At 54.6% G+C, this 18,447-nt stretch overlaps 1 protein-coding gene across 1 annotated transcript in view; it reads left to right on the top strand.

The window, feature by feature from the left end:
* The window catches only part of HDAC5 (histone deacetylase 5), a 37,044-nt gene that overhangs the window by 2,378 nt on the left and 16,219 nt on the right, over positions 1-18,447 (top strand). The window contains 1 exon segment of the mRNA XM_006167412.2: positions 6,228-6,299. Within this exon segment, the coding sequence (XP_006167474.1) occupies positions 6,228-6,299 (72 nt within the window).

The following is an 18,447-nucleotide window of genomic DNA, read 5'->3' on the forward strand; positions in this document are numbered from 1 at the left end:
GCTGGTGTGGGCGCCGCTCCATATAGCAAAAACCTCTTCAAAAAAAAAAAAAAGTAAAAAAAAAAAACCCTTGCAGGGTGGTACAGAGGCAGCAGCAGGGAGAATCAGCCTCTGCCCCCATTTCGTTCCCCATCGTCTCTCCCAGAAGATTTGTGGTTCCCCCTTAGGTCCTCCTACCACTGCCCTTGCCTTCAGTCAGTCTGCTGGGGCTGCGCCAGGTGGGCAGTGAAGCCCTTACTTCCTGCTCCCGCCTCTGAGGCTGTGTTGGTGAAGAGAGAGAAGTCGGGGGCCGTTGATCAGTCCCTCGCCCATCTCAGGTAGACACTGCCTCCAGCAGGTCAGTCGTATCTGGCAGTAGTGCCCTGAGCTGTGACGTGACCTGTCCAGGAACCACCTGCTGTCCCCACTTCATTGGAGGCCAGAGCCGAACCCTCGGCTAAGGAAATGCAGGCATGTGCTGGGGGCTGGGGAAGGACGTGTCCAGCTTTGGGGTTTCATTCCGTTGCAGTGAAAAGTTGTAATAACCAGCCCAGGAGAGATGACATTATCAGGCTGCCTTTGCTGACGCTGGTGATTCAGGTCCCCTTGCAGAGCTGGGGGAGGGGCCGTGGTAGCTGGCGGTGCCCTCCAGCATAGGTGATGGGCAATCCGGGGACTGCCACTGAATCCTGGCCAGGATGGGCCTCTGACCCTCTGAGCAGGACCTACGGGTTTGTCCCTGCCTCCTGGCTGGCTTTCCAGCTCCCCCCAGTAGGGGGAGGTGCTGTCTTCTCTGTGTTTAGGAGGGAGAGAGCTCGAGGGGGCCAGGGGTTGGGAACCTCATTTAAGAATTGTCGAGAGGCTTCAGAACTGGGGTCATTGCTTCGGGATGTGTCCCTAGGGTGTGTTTCTACAGAGTCCTCCTGAGATTCTGGGATTGGCTCTCCCAGTTGTGGGGCTATAGTTGCTCTGGGCCAGGGAGACGGCCAATGTCCACAAGCTCTTCCTCTCCGAGGGCCCAGCATCTGCTGATCCCAGAGCTCAGGCTGGCATCTGAGCTGGGGCTGTGGGTGTCCAGGAACTGGCAGAAGCCTGGAAACCACGTGCCTTGGGGCTCCACGAAAGTAAAATGAAACCACAAATTATAGCCAGAGCACGCAAGTGTCCACTTCCGGTGGACACGAGAGAGAGCCCCAAGAAGGAAAGGTATGGGGCCGTAGGGTGGGGGCAGAGGTGGGGACGATGGGAATGGTTATTCCTAGAGCCTGGGCACCCCAGCCCCGGAGCACCTCCTACCCTCTCCTTACATCCCTGAATACTCTCTGCTCTTTTCCTCTGGCTCAGGACGACAGGGCTGGGCGAGAGGCAGTATTTCTGCTGTTCCCTCTAGCTCCCTTGAATTCCTCTCCACCCAGGGGCTCTTCTGTTTGGCAGGCCCTTGCCAAGCATCACCAATAGACTCAGCCTTTCGAGAGACAGAAAAAAACACAAAACGATCCATCCCTGTCCTCAGAGCAGACAAGTTGGGGAGAGAGTGTGATTCTGGCGACGGGGTTAGGCAGAGAATCGGACCCATTTACTTCTGGGCCCACTGCCCTGGGGAGTGGGAGTGGATCTGCTTCCCCCTGGGCTGGGCTAGATGCCAACATTTGACCTTATTTACCTTTTTGCAGTCCTGGGAGTATGGGGAGAGGCCACTGACAGGGTTGCCTGCTTCTCTTGGGTCTCTGCCTTCTCTTCAGGCAAGAGGAGTCTTGAGGATTGAGGCTTTCTGCATTTTTCTGGAACTAATCATTTCTGCACTTTCTCCTTAGCGGGATTGAAGGGCTGTTAGCTGTGCTCAGCCCAGCCAGATTGGAGGAGCTGCCCTGGGACCTGGGACCCAGCCTGCTCTGTCCTGCTCGGTCCTTTATGCCATTGCCCAGAGGAGAGAACGAGAGCCAGGCCTGCCATGCAGGCCAGCCTGGGTGGTGGAACCCAGAGGAGGTAGCCAGGTTCCTTATCCCTGGTGTGGGAGGCTGACAAGCTTCATAACACCTGCCTGCCCTGCACCTCCCGGAACCCTCCACACTTTCTCTCCTTCCCTTTCCCAGGAGAGAGGGCAGCTGCCCCCTCCTTTCTGGGTGACCAGAGAAACTGGGGCACAGGCATGGGGTGGAGCTAGGAACCTCGGCGTCCTGCCTCCCAGCTTCAGCCTCTGCATCTGAGCCCCCAGGGACGGCAGCAGCCAGCCTTGAGGAGGAGAAAGTGGGTCAGTGCTGGCATGGGGAAGGGGTCTGAGGAGTGGACTTCTGGCCTCTGTTCTCCACCTCACTGGCCCCAGGCTCATCTCTGTGCTTTCTCCAGACTGGAATCTGCTCGCCTCTCTTCCCTGTGCCACCATTCCAAAAGGATTCAGGGCTTAGAATGGGATGGCCGCAGGAAGCAGGGTTAACCCTGAGGGAGGTAGAAGGTGCCAGAAAAGGTGTTCACGTTTTTCCTGGCCTTCATTTCAAATGAGAGGGTTCAGCCAGCACCTAGTATGGGACCTGGCATGTGGCAGCTCCCCGGCCATGCCGACGGGCTCCAGCAGGACTGGGCAGGAAGGAACTGCAGGGCAGGCAGGCCCGATGGCTCCTAGGCCCCAGGGTAACTGGCATCTCTCACTCTCTCCGGGGTGCTCCTGGGCCAGCCCTTGGCCTTTTTACTGTGCACAAAGCAGACCTCGCTTTCTTCCTTTTAGTCAGGGCTCCACCCCAGCTTTTTGAGCCCAGGAAACGGGAGCCTGGAAGAGCTCAAGGAGTCAGCATAGGGTTGAGAGGGTTAGGAGGCCAGAGAGTAGCTTCAGAAGGAGGGGACAGTCCCTGTGGTCTGAAAAGGGCGGTGCTGGCTCTGAATGAGGCGTGTGTACCCCATAAACCTAAAGGGTACTCTATAAGGTTTGTGGTATGATACCAGGGAGTGCAGGATGGGCAGGGTTGGAGAAGAGAAATGAACTACAAGGAGGGGGCTATCGTAGGAAGGATTGAGGTTAGGTGGTAGGAAGACCTTGTGGCATCACTTAAATCTCAGAGAAAAGATACTTAACCCCAACCCAGGCCTCCCCTCTCAGTCCCCTGGAGGATTCTGGGAATTACATTGAGGATTGTCTGGCTGATGCTCTGCTGCCCATTTTGCAGAAGCAGTAACGGTGCTGGGAGCCGGCCGGAGCCCCTGGGCTGGCCACCTCTGCATGCCCCCTGCCTGGTGCTCCCGTCTTCCTTCCTTTGTGAGTGTCCAGTTGCCCAGGGTTCTGGGAGCCCTGCTTTTGAGTTGTGGTAACTGATGGCTTCCTCTTCTCCAGAACCGGGCTCTCCTGTGGCACTCTCCCGTGCCTGAGGCAGGCAGAGAGTGCCAGGACAGGGCCAGCCAGCCCTGCTGGTTGCTCCCAGCGTGGGTGGGTGGAGTCCTGGGCCAGGTGAGGCTGTTGCCGCGGGCTTTCTGGGTTCCTTTGAGTCTTGCCAGCAACCTGATGGGGACCTTGGCCTGGCCTTGCTTTGCCTTCCTCTCCTTTGCTTTCCCTTCTCTTCCCTTTCTCCTGAAAGGGCCAGGTTGGCCGGGATAAGTTGGGGGAGAGGCAGTTGAAGGGGGTCCACCAGCATCAAGGCCCTTGGTGGAATGTAGCTCAATGACTTTTTTCTAGAGCCCGCCCTGGCTGAGATGCTGGGGCTAAAGGCCCCTGTTTTTGTTGTTTATAATTTTTGTTTTAAGGCACGTGTGCTCACTAGAGAGACAGAGAAGAAAAGTGAGAAAGCACTCACCAGGAGGGGATGGCATCACAATCCCTCCTTCCTCCATTCTCCTCTCAGAATTTTGGGCACCTATTCGCATGCACCTGGCATGTTTTTCAAGCGACCGGATCCAGGACTCCACCCTCACACAACCATGTGGGATCCAGTGCCTTAACCACTGTGCCACCTGCTGGCCCCCAGGCCTGTCAGTTCTACTGGGCACCCCTGCCAGCATATACTTCTTGCCAATCTAGGAACAGGAAAAGGCATTTCTGCCATGTCCCCTATATATAGATACACACATATATTTAATTTTATAGACTGTGTGTGCTTACTGGACAGAGACAGAGGCAGACGGAAAGTGAGAGCATTCCCCAGGGAGATGACAATCTCCTCTTTTCCACTCTCCTCTTAGGATCTTGGGTGTGCATATCCATGTTCCTAGTGTTTTCAAGCCACTGAGTCTGGGACTTGAACTTCAAAGTTGGCCATGTGTGATCCAGCCACCTTAGCCACCATGCCATTGGCTGGCCTGCCCCTTCCCCCATTCCCATGCTCCCTCCACTCCACCTGAGGTCAAGAGACCCCTTTGCCATGCCTGGCTGGCAGAAGCTGGCTGGGAAGATGAGCTTCGGAAGCCACTGCCATTGTGTCCTTGGTTGGCCAGCTCCTCCCGGGCTCCCGACAAGAGAGTGAGGTCATCCAGTCCAGGGAGAGGACAGGTGTCCCTGGCTCCTTGCCTGGAGTGGGGGGGCAAGGAGGGGCCAGGAGGGGGCTCCAAAATAGCAACTGTGACATCAGGAAGGGGGAGGGGATACAGACCCAGGAATAACTAGGCTATTAAAAGGCTCCAGTGAGGTCAGGGGGCCAAGTGAGATCTCTGTGCCAGTGGGAGGCACAAGCTGAGGAGGAGGGGCAGGCCAGCTGTGGGGAGGGTGGGCTGGTGGCTCTAATCCTCGTGGTGTAGTAGCCGTAAGTCCCAGCAGGGCCTGCAGAACAGAGACTGCTCAGCTGGCTTGAGGCTGGTGGGCAGGACTGGATGCTGATTTTTTTCCCTCAGAGGGGATCCAATCTCAAGTTTGTCACTTCTTGGGCACTAGGTGTCATTACACTTGTTGAGGGAAACTTGGGCAGCTTTGTGCACTCCCTTGCAGGGGAATTAGTGGGGTGTGGAGGTTAGAGGTCAGACTTGAGCCTAGACATCCCAGACCTCCCAGGTAAGCAGCTGTCTAACCTAGGGCGAATGCTTTAATCGCTCTGTGCCTCAGTTACCTCATTGGTCCCTATCTCCCAGGGACATCTGCAGAATAAATGTGGTAACGAATGTGATGCTCTTAGCATTGCCCCTGATGCATTGCCAGGGACTAGCTACCTGTGCTCTGAGAATGAGCAGGTGCTACCTGGTCCCCTTCCCAGCACAGAGGCAAGGCCTGCCCAGAAAATGGCTCCTGGCCCCTGGGCCCCCTGGAGAGAAACCAAGCAGTTTCTGGAAGCAACACCCCAGAATAGGTGGGAGGGTGCTGTCATTTAGCTGCTGTTTAGGGGTCTTCCTGCTTGTTGAGGGGGTGTGGGGAGACAGAAGTTAAACAAATCCTATGCAGCTGTTGGAAGGACCCTAGGGAAGGTGCACGGTTAGGCCAGGGGGCAGCCCTCCTCCCCTCCCCATTCCTTTACCTGCTCTGGATGGCAGGAGGGAGGGTAGAGGATTGAATCTGCCTTCTTGGTCTCCAGCCCCTTCCTTGCCAAAGCAGCAGCCAGAGCTGCTCCTAGACGCATGGGTACCCTGGCCTGCTCTCTTCCCCAGCCTCTGGCCACCCAGCTCTGTGGCCTTGGCTCTGAGTGCAGGCCCTCCCCTGTTCCCATCCCCCTAGCCTGGCGCTTCCTCCTGGGGTGGAACGCGCCTCCCCCCATGGGGCCTCCGCCAGGCCTGGGCTCCTGGCAGCCGGCCGGCGGCTCCCTGAGCATGCTCCACCTATTTATAGACAGGGCCCTCCCCCAACTGCTATTTCAGTCTCCTGCCAGCTGCCGGCGGCTCATTCGGGAAGGAGGAGCAGGGAGCCGGGCCCAGAGCTGTCACCCTGGGCTGGGAGGGAACACAGAGAGCCCGCCTGCCGCCCGAGCTCCCCTTCCTGTCCCCTAAGTGCTCAGCCATACCCCAGCTCCTGGGGTCTGGGGGAAGGCTGGTGGTCGATGCCTCTCTGGGAGAGCTAGGTCTGCAGCTCCGGGGCTCCCGGCCCCGCCCGCCCCTCTTGGCGACCGGCAGGCCCCCCCCCCCCCCCCCCGCCCCTCTTGGCGACCGGCAGGAGCGCCCAGGCCGGATGAGGCACCTCCCCATAGTGCGGGTCCCAGCAGCAGTGGCCTGAGCGGCGCCTGATCACCTTCCCTGGGGCCGGCTCCCGCCTCAGGCGGCCCTCCCTGGCATGTTGCTGGTGCCCAAGGCGCAGGGGCTCGTGGAGATGCTGCAGACCATCTATGAGACAGAATCCTGTTTTTCAGCAGATGGGATGTCAGGCCGGGAACCAGCCTTGGAAATCCTGCCTCGAGCTCCTCTGCACAGCATCCCTGTCGCAGGTAAGTGCCTTGGTGTCCCCGTCTGCCCTCTGCTGTTGTGCACCCTTGCCCTGGGGCTGGCCTCTGGCTTAGAGCTCTGTTCAGCGAGAGTCCTGCCCAGATCTTTCTTGAGGGCTCTGTGTGAATCCGTGTGGTGGGGGAAGCCGTGCTCACGGAGGTGGGCTTCCCTGCAGTGCTCCTGTCCTCACCCGGAACCTGCCCTTGCTCTCTGCCTCCTGCTGCTCTCTGTTGCATCTTTTCCTGTCCTTTTGGCCTCCAGCAGGGTCGCCAGCAGCTGTTGGGGGCTGGGGGTCACTAGAGGATCCTGGCCTAGTTGGCACCATGGTCAGAGGGGAGGAAGTGGGTCAGTGACCTGCCTCTAGGCTGCCTGCCCCTCAGGTTGGAGAGAAGAGGCCGGAGCTGGGGTGTCCACAAGAATAAAGGTCATCGCAGCTCCTCTGGCTGGTTCTCGGGGTTGGGGGTTCGGTGTAGTGACTTCTTTGAGTCCCTGGTCAGGACTCTTCTGAGAACCAGCCCCCTGGGGAGGAAGCCCGATGCAGTTGTGGTTGAGTCAGGCAGAGGCGGGCAACCGGGTTGTCGGGGCTTCAGCCGGGATGTCGGGGTTTCGGCTGCGACGTTGGGGCTTGGCTGCCTTAGCTCCCAGCTCCTCCTTGTCCCTCGTCTCCTCAGGCCTTGGTTTATTCTCACCTCGTGAGGATGGAGAGAAGTTGCTTTGGCTCAGATGGGCTTGGGGACCTCCCTAACCCTGCCACCTTCTCGGCAAGAACTTTTAGGGCCCTTGGCCGGGGGTGGGGTTCCCCCAGAGCTGAGCCACTCCTTCCCTCACTCCCAGGAACCTGTTGGCAGCATGAAGCCTTTCTGGCACAGCCTCCCCACCAGGCCGGCACCACAAGATGCTTCCTCCAGGGAGGGGCCTGCTGGCCCCATGCCCGCTTGGCCCCTCCTGGCAGTGGCTTGGCACTCGAATGTGGGTGTGTGTGTGGGGGGGAGTCCTTACCTCTGGATACGTGGGTGTGGATCCCATGCTTTGAAGGTGGGAGCTGTGGGCTTCCATAGGTACTTGTGATTTGGCCATCCAGGGGTAAGGTCGCAGAGGGGTTGGGATGTGCCAGGGATGAATGTTTAGGGAAGGGTCAGAAAATCCTTGGAACATGGCCTACCATCTTCCTGATAGGGGTGCCCTGGTCCTGGCGAAGGGACCAGCCCTGCAGGATCCCCACACAGATCCTGGGGTGGGGTACGAGGAGAAGGCGTTTCTGGCCTGGGCGAGATGAGTCTATAGCTCTAACTGGGGACCCTCCCTGCTGGCCCTCAGCCCAGAGTCTGGGACTTGAGCTGGTCCCTTGGAAAGTAAAGGAATAGCTGTGCAGAGCAGCTCTTGTGGGGCTGCTGTACCCCCTTTGGCATTTCACCCTACCCTCCCCGCCCTGTGCCCCTGTCCCTTACCTACTGGTAGCAGCCAGCAGTTGACCTGAAGTCCCCTCCTCGGTGTGTTCCCTCGCCTCCTTTCAGGTTAGACCTCAGAGACCTTGCCAGCTGGACACTGTTCCTCCATCCCTTCCTGAAGCCTGCCTGCCCCTGCACAGACCCCCAGGCAGCCCCTATCTCCAGATCCCTGTCTCCCTCCACCCCCCGACACTGCCTGGCCTTCGAAGCCTTGGTGTGGTCCAGGCTGGCAGGAGGGAGGCGTGAGTCACCTCAGCGGCTCGGGGAGAGGGCTAAGAATGTTCCCCCCTGCGCAGCGCTGATGCTGTGTGACGCGGCTGAGGACAGATATAGGCCTGGAGCTCGGCTGCCTTTTTTTTTTTTTTTTTTTCTTGGACTCTGGAATGTAAATAGATGTTTCAAATAGAAACACTTTAACCTTTGGGTTTAAAAAAAAGTCTACCCCTGGATAAACACAGCCACGAGGGCCCAGGCGGCCTGGTGTTTCCCTCCCTGTCCCCCTGCTCCCCACGCCCATCTCTTGGTCAGTCTCCAAGCAGAATGCAACAGCCTGCGGCTGCAAAAGCAGGTGTCCAGGGATGCTTTCTTGGGTAATGTGTGTTGCACCTTCCCAGATCAAGGGGCAAAGGACTTTCCAGGAAATGCCCACTTGCCACCTCCTGCAGCAGACTTCGGAACCCTGTGCTAGGGGCAGCCTTTGTTCTCAGGGCTGTCTCACGCACTGCCCTTGTCCTGCACCTAGCACAGTGCCTGGCACATGGATGAATGAGTGTGGCATGAGGGGCTGGAGTCCAGAACTGCTGGCAGGACTCCTGGGCTCTATTTTGGGGCTTGGCCCTCTGGGTGACAAGAGATAGTTACAGCAAGCCGTCCAGTGGGTGCTCCAGAGCCTTAGCTGACTGGTGAGGGGTGGAGCTTTCTCCGCTGTTCCTGCCGGAGCTCAGGGACAGAGCTCAGCTTCTGCTGGTGGCAATCAGAGATTTCCCTCCGTGGATGGGGTTTCTGCCCAGCTAACCTGCCACAGCCTAGGGCATAATGGGCAGCACTATCATCTGGGCCTGGTTCTGGCTTCAGGAGCTTGGGAGTTAGAACTGTGGTGTGGAATTCCCAAGGACACAGAGCTGGGGACTCCCCTGACTCCCCCTGGGCCCCTGGATTCCCCTCTCCTGTCCTGGTAGAGCTGATGCCTGGGCAGTGAGCAGGGCATTGTGAGAAGGCGTGGAGGAGACATCTCCTTTCTCCATTGAGGGCGGTGCACGTCCTGCCTGTGTCAGGAAGGAATGCTGGGGATGCTGGGAAGTGCTGTGGGGTTCAGGTTTGGCGTTGGGGCTTTCCCTAGATGTCTTTACTCACGCTCCTCAGGCCATTCTGAGCTTGGCTGTGTGCATAGGTGTGTGGGTGTCGGGGTGCCGGGAAAGTAAGAAGGGTGAGACTTGGGGCAGGAAGGGAACTACTATTATCATGTGCTAAATGACAAAGGTGACAGGTACTCACCTTATTTCTCTTAGGAAGGTATGGATAGCCTTATTTTATACTCAAGAAGGATTAGAGAGGTTGAGGAACTTGCCCAAGGTCACAGAGTAAGTGACACGGAATTCGAACTCAGGATAGATTCTGCGGAGGGTCTTTGCTAATCTACGCCCCTCCGGTTGGGTGCCACAGCCTATGCAGCCTTCCATGAACGGCCTATCTGCACCTCCCATGTTTGTGCTTCTAGAGAACAGGACTTTCTGACCTCAGGAACCTCCTAGGGTTTCTCAGAGACACCTTTATTTTCTGTGACTGCTTGGGACCACTTGATCAGCTACCTCTCACCCTGTGAGGACTTGAGCCCAAGAAGAGAAGACTCAGGAACGAAGTTGAATACCCCACCGCCATACAGACAACCACCCCTTCCCCCATCCTCCCCACCTCATCCCCTCTTCTTGTTTGTGAGACCCTCAGCTGTTCCTTCCCTGCTGCACAGCTGCCAGACAGGAAATCAGATTAACTGTGTCCACACGCACAGCTGGAACAGCTGTCAGGTTGGCAGCAGAAATGAATGCAGGCAGCCTGGGGACACTGTGAGGCAGTGATTGGCGGCGGCATCGGAATTACCAGGGAATGTATTAAAATGCAGATTCCCCAGGCCCAAGGCTTCAGATTTGTAAGGCAGCCCCAGAATTTGCATTAAAAAAAAAGTTTTTAGGGTCCAGAAGGTGGTAGTTAAGTCACTGGACTCCCACATGGCTGGCTGTGGTTTGAGTTCTAGACCTGGTGGCTTACTTTCCTTCTTTTGCTTTCTGTCTCTCTCTAGTCAAATTAAGAAAAAAAAAAATGATAACAAGTAAAATGAAATAAAAAATTTTTTTTTTTTTTTAAAGAAAAGGTTTTAGGGACCAGCAGATGGCGTAGTGGTTATATCACTGGACTCCCACAGTTGACTGTGGTTTGAGCCCCAGACCCGTCTGCTTAAAACTCATGCTGGGCGCATGTGTATGTGTGCCCAAAATCCTGAAAAGAGAATGGGGAAAAAGGGATTGCAGCGTGACCATCCTCCCTGGGAAAGGGGGTGATTTTTCGCTTTCTGTCTCTCTGTCTCTTAAGCAAGCACACATGCTCTGTAGCAAAAATCTCTCTAAGAACCCCCCAAAAAACAGTTTTTACTTTATTTGTTCTGGGCCAGCCAGTGGGATGGTAGTTAAGGTAGCTGGATCTCACATGGCTGACTGTGTGATTTGGGTTCCAAACAAACCCAGCTGCTTGAAAAACATGCTGGGTGGGCGTGTACGCATGCCCAAAATCCCAAAAGGAGAAGGGATTGTGCTGTGGTCATCTGCGCCCCCAGCCCCCACCCAGAGGGGTGCTTTCTCACTTTTCCTCTCTCTCTTTCTCTTTTTTTTTTTTTTAAAAAAAAGAATCATTTAATTAATTAATTAATTTTTATTTTTTAAAATTTTTTTCACATGGGACCAGCAGTTAGAGTAATGGCTATGTCGCTGGACTCCCATGTAGTCGACTGGGGTTTGAGTCCCGGACCCGGTGGCTTAAACTCACACCGGGCGCGTGTGCGTGTGTGCCTAAGATCCCAAAAGAAGAATGGAGAAGGGATTGTGGCGTGGCCATCCCCCCTGGGGGGTAATTTCTCGCTTTCTGTCTCTCTCTGTCTTTCTGGTGAGCGCACGAATCCTATAGCAAAAACCTTTCCCCCCACAAATTTTTTTTTTTCACATGAGTTTTGCCAGAGAAAGAGAGAGAGGGAGAAAACAGGCTGCCAGATCCAGGACTCTAACCACAGTTGGCCATGTGGGAATTCCAGCATCTTAACCACCACACCACCTGCTGGCCCTCCTCTCTCTCTATCTTTCTTTGGTGAGTGCATGCATCCTACAGCAAATTAAAAAAATAATACTTTATTTCTTCCATGTGAGAGAGACAGAGAGAAAAAGACAGAGACAGACATCACCAGTAGGGTCTTCGTACCATGACCCACCCCCATCCTCAGCCGGCTTGAATCATGGTTCATGTGCTCGGAGGCCCCAGGGTACGAACCTAGGATCTTCCCATGTAGACCCAGTTGCAATACTTCTATTATCGCCATGTGGCCCCCCAGGAATTACTTTTTTTTTTTTTTTAATAGCAATAGAGAAGGAGAAATTACCCGCCAGTACCCAGTAGGACCTAGGGTCAAACCATAATTCATTTTCCTACAGATCTCCATCACATCAGAATCCTGGGCACGCACATGCATGCTTTTTTAAAATTTTTTTTACATGCATGCTTTTTAAGCTGCCAGGACCAGGACTTGAACCTTGATTGGCGATGTGGGATCTGGCTTTCTCTATGCAGTGCTTACCTACTGTGCTATGGGCTGGCCATAGGAACTAACGTTTTAAACTCATGTCTCAAGTGATTCTGATATGAATAGACTCAGACTATGACTGAATGAAGGGTTCTGTGGACAAGGGTCATGGGGCCCAGCACCGTGCCAGTGGGTGTCATCAGCATTCCTGGGAGGCCTCAGTGGGCCATGGAACTCCTGGGAGAAGTGTTATGCAGAGAGAGGGAGGGTGTCTCTCCAGTCAGAGGCGAACCCATCTCCTAGCAGCTTGGCAGTCTGGAGAGAGAGGATGTTTTGAGATGCGGGTAGCAGGTGTCTAAACCCCAGTTGAGTGGGGGATTATGGCAAGTGGCCAGGTGGGCAGGGCATCCTGCTGGACACGCCAGGCTGGACTGTGCTTGGGGAGTGGAGGCAGCTCGCCTGGCATCCCACCCTAGGTGTGCAGCGAAAAGTCCCAGCAACAGCTGCAGACTTGAATGGTTAGTGTGCTTTTTCACTGCCTCTAGCTTTGTGCCCAAGTAGTTCCTGAAATGGCTGGGCTGGGAGATGTGAGTTTTGGAGCAGTCCTCCGTTTCCTCTTCTGTTTTTCTTTTTTCTTTTTCTTTTTCTTTTTTTAAATCGGGGAGGGGCACAAGGAGAGCCAGAAGAGCCAGGATTAAGTACTGGCTCCTCCACCTCCTTGCCAGGTGACCTTGGGCAAGTCTCTTCCTTCTGTGGCTTCATTTTCCTCCTCTGTCAACAGGGGAAGTTGAGTCGCTGATCTCCCGGCCCTTCCTGCACTGATATTCTGAGGGTCTCCGAGGTCAGTTTCACATCACTTCTGCCTTGGGAAGAGGGGTGTAGGGTCTCCCAAGTCTTTGCCCCAAGAGCATATGGACTAGGACCTCGGAGAGGTACCACCTGCAGTGAGGTACGGTGCGGTTAGAAGCACTTCTTACTGTTTGAGCTGGGGACCTTGAGAGCAAGGACCTGGGGCCAGCAGGTGGCGTGGTGGTTAAGGACACTGGACTCCTGCATGGCTGACTGCAGTTCAAGTCCCAAACCTGCTGGCTTGCTTTCTCACTTTCCCTCTTTCTCTCTCACTCTGTCCCTCTCTGGTCAAAAAAAGGTATAAATAAATAAAAATAAATAAAATAATTATCTAAAGAGAGAGAGAAAGGAGCCAAGCTGTACTGATTGATGTTTTTGAGAGACAGAAGGGATCCGGCCTCTGTGAACTGAGCCGCAGAGGACAGGGTGGCTCTTCTTGGAGGTAGTGAGGCAGGTGAGAGGGCCCGAGAGTGTGGGTTTGGGAGAAGCCTGCCCCCTTTTTCTTCTAGCATTGGAGCTCAGCTGCTGGCCACTGGTGCGTGGGGCTCATGAGAAGGACTTTGAGTGGGACAGGACCACAGGGCCACTATAGGACAGTCTGAAATGAGGGCTAAGGCTTTCCTCTGGCAGAAGCCTGAACCTGGCATCCTTAGAATCCAGGTGTTCTGTGAAGCTGATCCCACCTCATTCTAAGTTTATTTTTTAAACTTTATTTATCCATTTATTTATTTTAATTTGACCAGAGAGGACAGAGTGAGAGTGAGAGAGAGAGAGAGAGAGACCTAGAAAGCAAGCCGCCAGGTCTGAGACTTAAACCACAGTCAGCCATGTGGGAGTCCAGCATCCCAAACCACCATGCCACCAGTCCTAAGTATTTTATTTCATGCATTTTAGAAACATTCTGAGAAGTGGTCCATAGGCTTCACTAGATTGCCAAAGAGGCACACAAAAACCATGTCAATAGCCACTAATAATTGTCCTGACTAGTGTTTCTTAAGGTCATCCCAGGCCCTGCGCCAAGTTCCTCTGCATGCATTCTCCTGAGTCTTGCGAGGTGGGCAGGCAGGTTCTATTCTTACTCCCATTTTACAGATGCCTGCATGGAGCAGAGGGTGGTGCCAGCGCCCTGCCCTCGTAAGTGGTGCACCTGCCTTGAACCCTAGTGTTCTCTTCCTCCAGAGCCCTGGCTCCTAACCAGTGCATGGTGCGTGTTCGCTTGCATTACTTGAATTGTGCAAGTCGCCGGTGAGAGTCATACCAGCTGCACGTGTGGAAATGCTGTCTGAATTGTGGTAGAACCTGCTGAGCCTAAATTGGCCTCACCAGCCATGTAAGAGCACAGAAATAGATCATGGGAAACTGTCCTGATGGGGAGGGGTCAGTGGCAGCGTCATGGGCTGAGGTGTGTGAAATGCTGTTCCCGCCTCCTTCTGAACTCCCCTGAGGCCAGGACAGGGACAAGGCCTTTCCCCATTCTCCAAGGGATGGAATGAGGTAATTAGACTTTTTTTTTTTTTTTTTTTTTAAGAGGTTTTTGCTATAGGGCGTGTGCACTCGCTAGAAAGACAGAGACAGAAGGTGAGAAATCACCCCCGGGGGGGATGGCCACGCAGCAATCCCTTCTCCATTCTTCTTTTGGGATCGTGGGCATGCACGCACATGTGCCTGGCATGAGTTTAAGCCACTGGGTCTGGGACTCGAACTGTGGTTGACTACATGGGAGTCCAGTGACATAGCCATTATGCCAACTGCTGGTCCCAGGCTTTTTTTGTTTTGTTTTGTTTTTTTGTTTTTTTGAGAATTTAAAAAAATTTTATTTATTCACTCATTTATTTTAATTTGACCAGAGAGAGAGAGGAAGAAAGAAAGTAAGCCACCAGGTCCGGGACTTGAACCATGATTAGCCATGTGGGAGTGTCTAGCTCCTTAACCACCATGCCACCTGCTAGTCCTGAAGTGATTAGATCTTTAAGGAGATTGCTGTCGCCCCACCTGGGGGGGAGGGCCACTGAGGGCCTGGGTGCTAGTGGAAGATGCCGCCTTCCAGGGTGGGCTATCAGCCTGTCTCTCAAGGGGCTGGTTTGAATTGAGTGGCCCATGTTGGAACAGGGCACCTGCCTGTGCTGGGAGTCAGGACTTCCTGGATTTGGGTCCCTGCATTGCTTCTGCTCAGCTGGTGGGGTCTTCTGCATGGCCACCTCTCTCAGCTGGGTTTCCTCGCCTGTAATGAGATAGAAATGAATGTTCCCAAAGGTCCCGTTGACCCTCTCCCTTCTGAAGGCAGCTCCTCCGACCCAGGGATTGCCCTCCCAGCCTCCTATCTGTCCTGTGTAAATGTTCCAAATAGTGTGCTCTTCTGCCTCATACCCTGCGCCCCCAGATCTCCTCCTCTAGCCTATGGTTGTTGACTGCTGGCGCAGGCTCTTTGTAGAGCCAGGTGCTAAGGTGCTTGGGTCTGCCAGGTGGGTCTACCCACTGTCACCCCTCCCCCAAGGGCTTCTCCAAGGGGAACTAAAGGTACTAGATGCCTGCTGGCTAGGGTTTGTGTTACGGGATTCTGAGTTGTGACACTGTTTTCAAGACAGCGTTTGGAGCTGAGACACGGTTTATATGTTCAGAGCAGGAGCAAGGTTTGGCCTTGCTGTTAAGCAACTAGGTCTGCTTTTATTTTTGTTTTATTTAATTTTTTTAGAGGGATTTTCTGCTATAGGGCATGTGTGCTCGCCGGAGAGACAGAGACAGAGAGACAGAAAGCAAGAAATCACCCCCAGGGGGTACGGACACATTGCAATCCCTTCTCCTCCCATTCTCCTCTCAGGATTTTGGGCACGCACACACATGTACCCAGTGTGAGTTTTAAGCTGCCAGGTCTAGGACTTGAACCATAGTCAACTACGTGGGAGTTCAGTGATGGAACCATTATGCTATCTGTTGTCCCAGTCTGCTTTTATTTTTCTTCCTTTCTTCTGTGAGTGAGAGAGATAGAGAGACAGAGACAGGCACCCTCAAATCAGTCCTCATGCGATGATCCACACCCCGTCCCTTCCAGCTTTGTATTGTGGACACACGTGTGCCCACAGATCTCCATGAGGTCTTGGGATGCAAACCTGGAACCTTCCCAGGGGAGTCTGGATCACAGAGCATTGTCATACTGCCACACCACTAACTCCCGCCTTCTTTATTTTATTTTAAAAGAATTATTTTCTTTAGCTTTATGTATTTTAATTTGACCAGAGAGTGAGAGAGAGAGAGAAGGAGGGAAAGTGAGAAAGCAAGCCACCAGTTCAGGGACTGTGATTGGCCATGTGGGTAGTCCAGCACCCTTAACCACCATATCACCTGCCAGCCCCTCTCCCTCTTTTCTTTTACTATTATTATTTTGTTTAGGTTTTTGCCATCACTGGACAGAGACAAAGACAAAGACCCATTGAGAGAAAGTGGGCAGCCACGCTGCAGTCCCTTCTCCATTCTGCTCTCCGGATTTGGGCACACATGCATATGTGCCCAGTGTGATTCTCAAGCCACCTGGTCCAGGACTCATTCTACAGCTGACCATGTGGGAGTCCCGTGCCTTAACCACTGTGCCACTTGCTGGCCCTAGCCCCAACCCTTTTAAAAAAATTATTCAGGGGATCAGTGGGGTGTTTGGGGTGCTGAACTCTCACATGGCCAACCATAGTTCAAGTCCTGGACCCGGCAGCTTGAAAATTGTGCTAGACACGTGTGTGTATGTGCCCAGAATTCCAAGAGGAGAGTGGAAGAGAAGGGATTGCAGTATGGCTATCCTCCTGGGGGGGATTTCTCACTTTCTGGCTATTTGTCTCTCTCTGTGTCTCAAGTGAGCACTGACACCCTATAGCAAAAATCTCTCGGAACCAGCAGTTGGCGTAATGGTTGTGTCACTGAACTCCCATGTCGTTGACCATGGTTAGGTCTCAGACCCGGGGGCTTAAACTCATGCTGGGCGCATGTATGTGCGTGCCCAAGATGCCAAGAAGAGAACAGAGGAGAAGGGAATGTGGCGTGGCCATCCCCCCGGGGGGTGATTTCTCACTTTCTGTCTCTTGTCTCTCTCTGTCTTTCTGGCGAGCACATGTGCCCTATAGCAAAACCACTCCAAATGAAACAGAACAAAAGTTTATTTGCTTATTACTTCAGGGAGCTGGGGAATTTGCATCCCAGTAGGGTCTTGGAGCTAGGATCTTCCCCAAGCCTTAGCCAGTCTGGATCATATGTGTGTGTGTGCCTAGGGCGTTCAGGGTGGCCTTAGGAAGCAAACTCAGGACTTTCCCAAGTCTAGTTATGTTACTGTTGTGCCACCATCTGGTCCTAGGTATGCTATTTATTTATTTAAAGAGGTTTTTGCCTTAGGGTCCATCTCCAGAGGGAGAGAATCAGTGAGACAGAGTGAGAAACCACCTCCCAGGGGGGATGGCCATGCTGCCATCCCTTCTCCTCCATTTTCCTCTTGGGATCTTGGACACGCACGCATAAACGCCAGGCATGAGTTTCAAGCCACTGGATCCAGGACTCAAACCACGGTCAGCCATGTGAGAGTCCAACAACATAACCGCTATGTTATCTGCTGGCCCCTCTGGTTTTATTTCGAATCCTTATTCCCAAAGGTGCTGCTGAAAGCTGTTCCTTGTGGCCCAGGCCTCCCATCCACTTGGAGGCAGTGTCCCTTTCCTGGAACACCCTTTCAGAGGCTGAGGCTGTGCTGGCAGTAGTCCCAGTGGTTGCCCCATCAGCACTTGCGTCATCTCCCTCAGGGGAGCCAGGCTGTCCCTCCTTGTGCTGCCTGGAGAATCTGCCGTGGGACCCCCACTGGGCTGATGGGGTGTGGTGAGGAGGGAGGCTCAGCTGGATGGGAAGGAAGCATCGCGAAGGCATTAATTACCCCTGCCCAGCTGTGCCCGTGAGCTGGGCAGGACAGCTCCTCCTGAGCCAGAGCTTGGTATCTGTGTGGCCACTCGGATGGCACATGCTCCCTGCCCACCCAGCCACCCAGGCATGTGATGTGGCTGCAATTGCCTGGGGCTGCCACTCCCTGGAGTTGGAAGGGTCAGAGTCCTCTGGGAACCGTGAGTCCGGAGGGCTGAGTGGCCAGGCCTACCCTGGCTGCTGTGTCACTGACTGGCTGCTCTCAGTTCCCTATAGCTTTCTGTGAGAGGGAGGCCTGAGGGTTAGGGAAGGGCTCAGGGCCTTGCCCTGCCATGTCACCTTTTCTCTGGTTTCATGGAGGCCCTCTGCTAGCCAGAGATCCCACCCGTGCCCGTAGGAACAGTGTTGCCTACTCTCCTCTTTCCAGAGGTTCTCTAACAGTCCTTGGGCCACCAGGAGGCGGCCACGAGCTCTTCCTGTCATGACACACCCACCTCCCCTTCCAGGTGCTTGATTCTGATGGCAGCTGCTGCCACCTGCTCTGCTCATGCCTGGCTGGCACAGGGCACAGATCCTCAAGGGGATACAAGGCCAACCTGGCTCTAGGTTCTATTCCCAGGAGGCTATGTTCATGCATCCCTCTCCTGAGTCCAGCCAAGCAGCCGTGACATGGCCTTTTCTTGCTGGGGCTGGAGCCACGTTGCTGCCAGGCAGACCTCTTGGATGCTGTCTGCTGCCTGGGTCTTGTAAGGCCTGCAAATTAATATTCTCTAGTCGCCCATGCTTCCGGCTTGCCTGGGAACACGGCCGTGTGGCAGAGCCCTCTGGCCTCCTTGCCACCTGCATACCAATGGGGCTGCGGCTCCCGCTGCAGCGCAAGGCCTCGCATCTGTGCTACTGCAGTGGCCGCGGCAGCTCTGTTGGGAGAGGCCCCTTGCCTGCCTGTGCACTTTCTGCAGGGCTTCTGCAAGGAAGCCGGTCCTGCTGGCGGTATTTTCAGCACGAGGCAGTGTTATCTGCTGGGAGCCAGGAGTGCTTGGACCCCTGCCCTTCCCTCGGCAGGGGGGCGGGCTGGCATCCGGCTCCTGCAGCCCCAGCATGGCTGGGAGCAGCAGGTTGAAGCCACCTCTTGGCTCAGTGATCGGAGTGCCATTGGCCAAGCTGAACTTGCCCAGGAACAGATAACCC

Source organism: Tupaia chinensis, unplaced genomic scaffold (genome assembly GCF_000334495.1).
Source record: "Tupaia chinensis unplaced genomic scaffold, TupChi_1.0 Scaffold144741_1, whole genome shotgun sequence".
Lineage (NCBI taxonomy): Eukaryota > Metazoa > Chordata > Mammalia > Scandentia > Tupaiidae > Tupaia > Tupaia belangeri.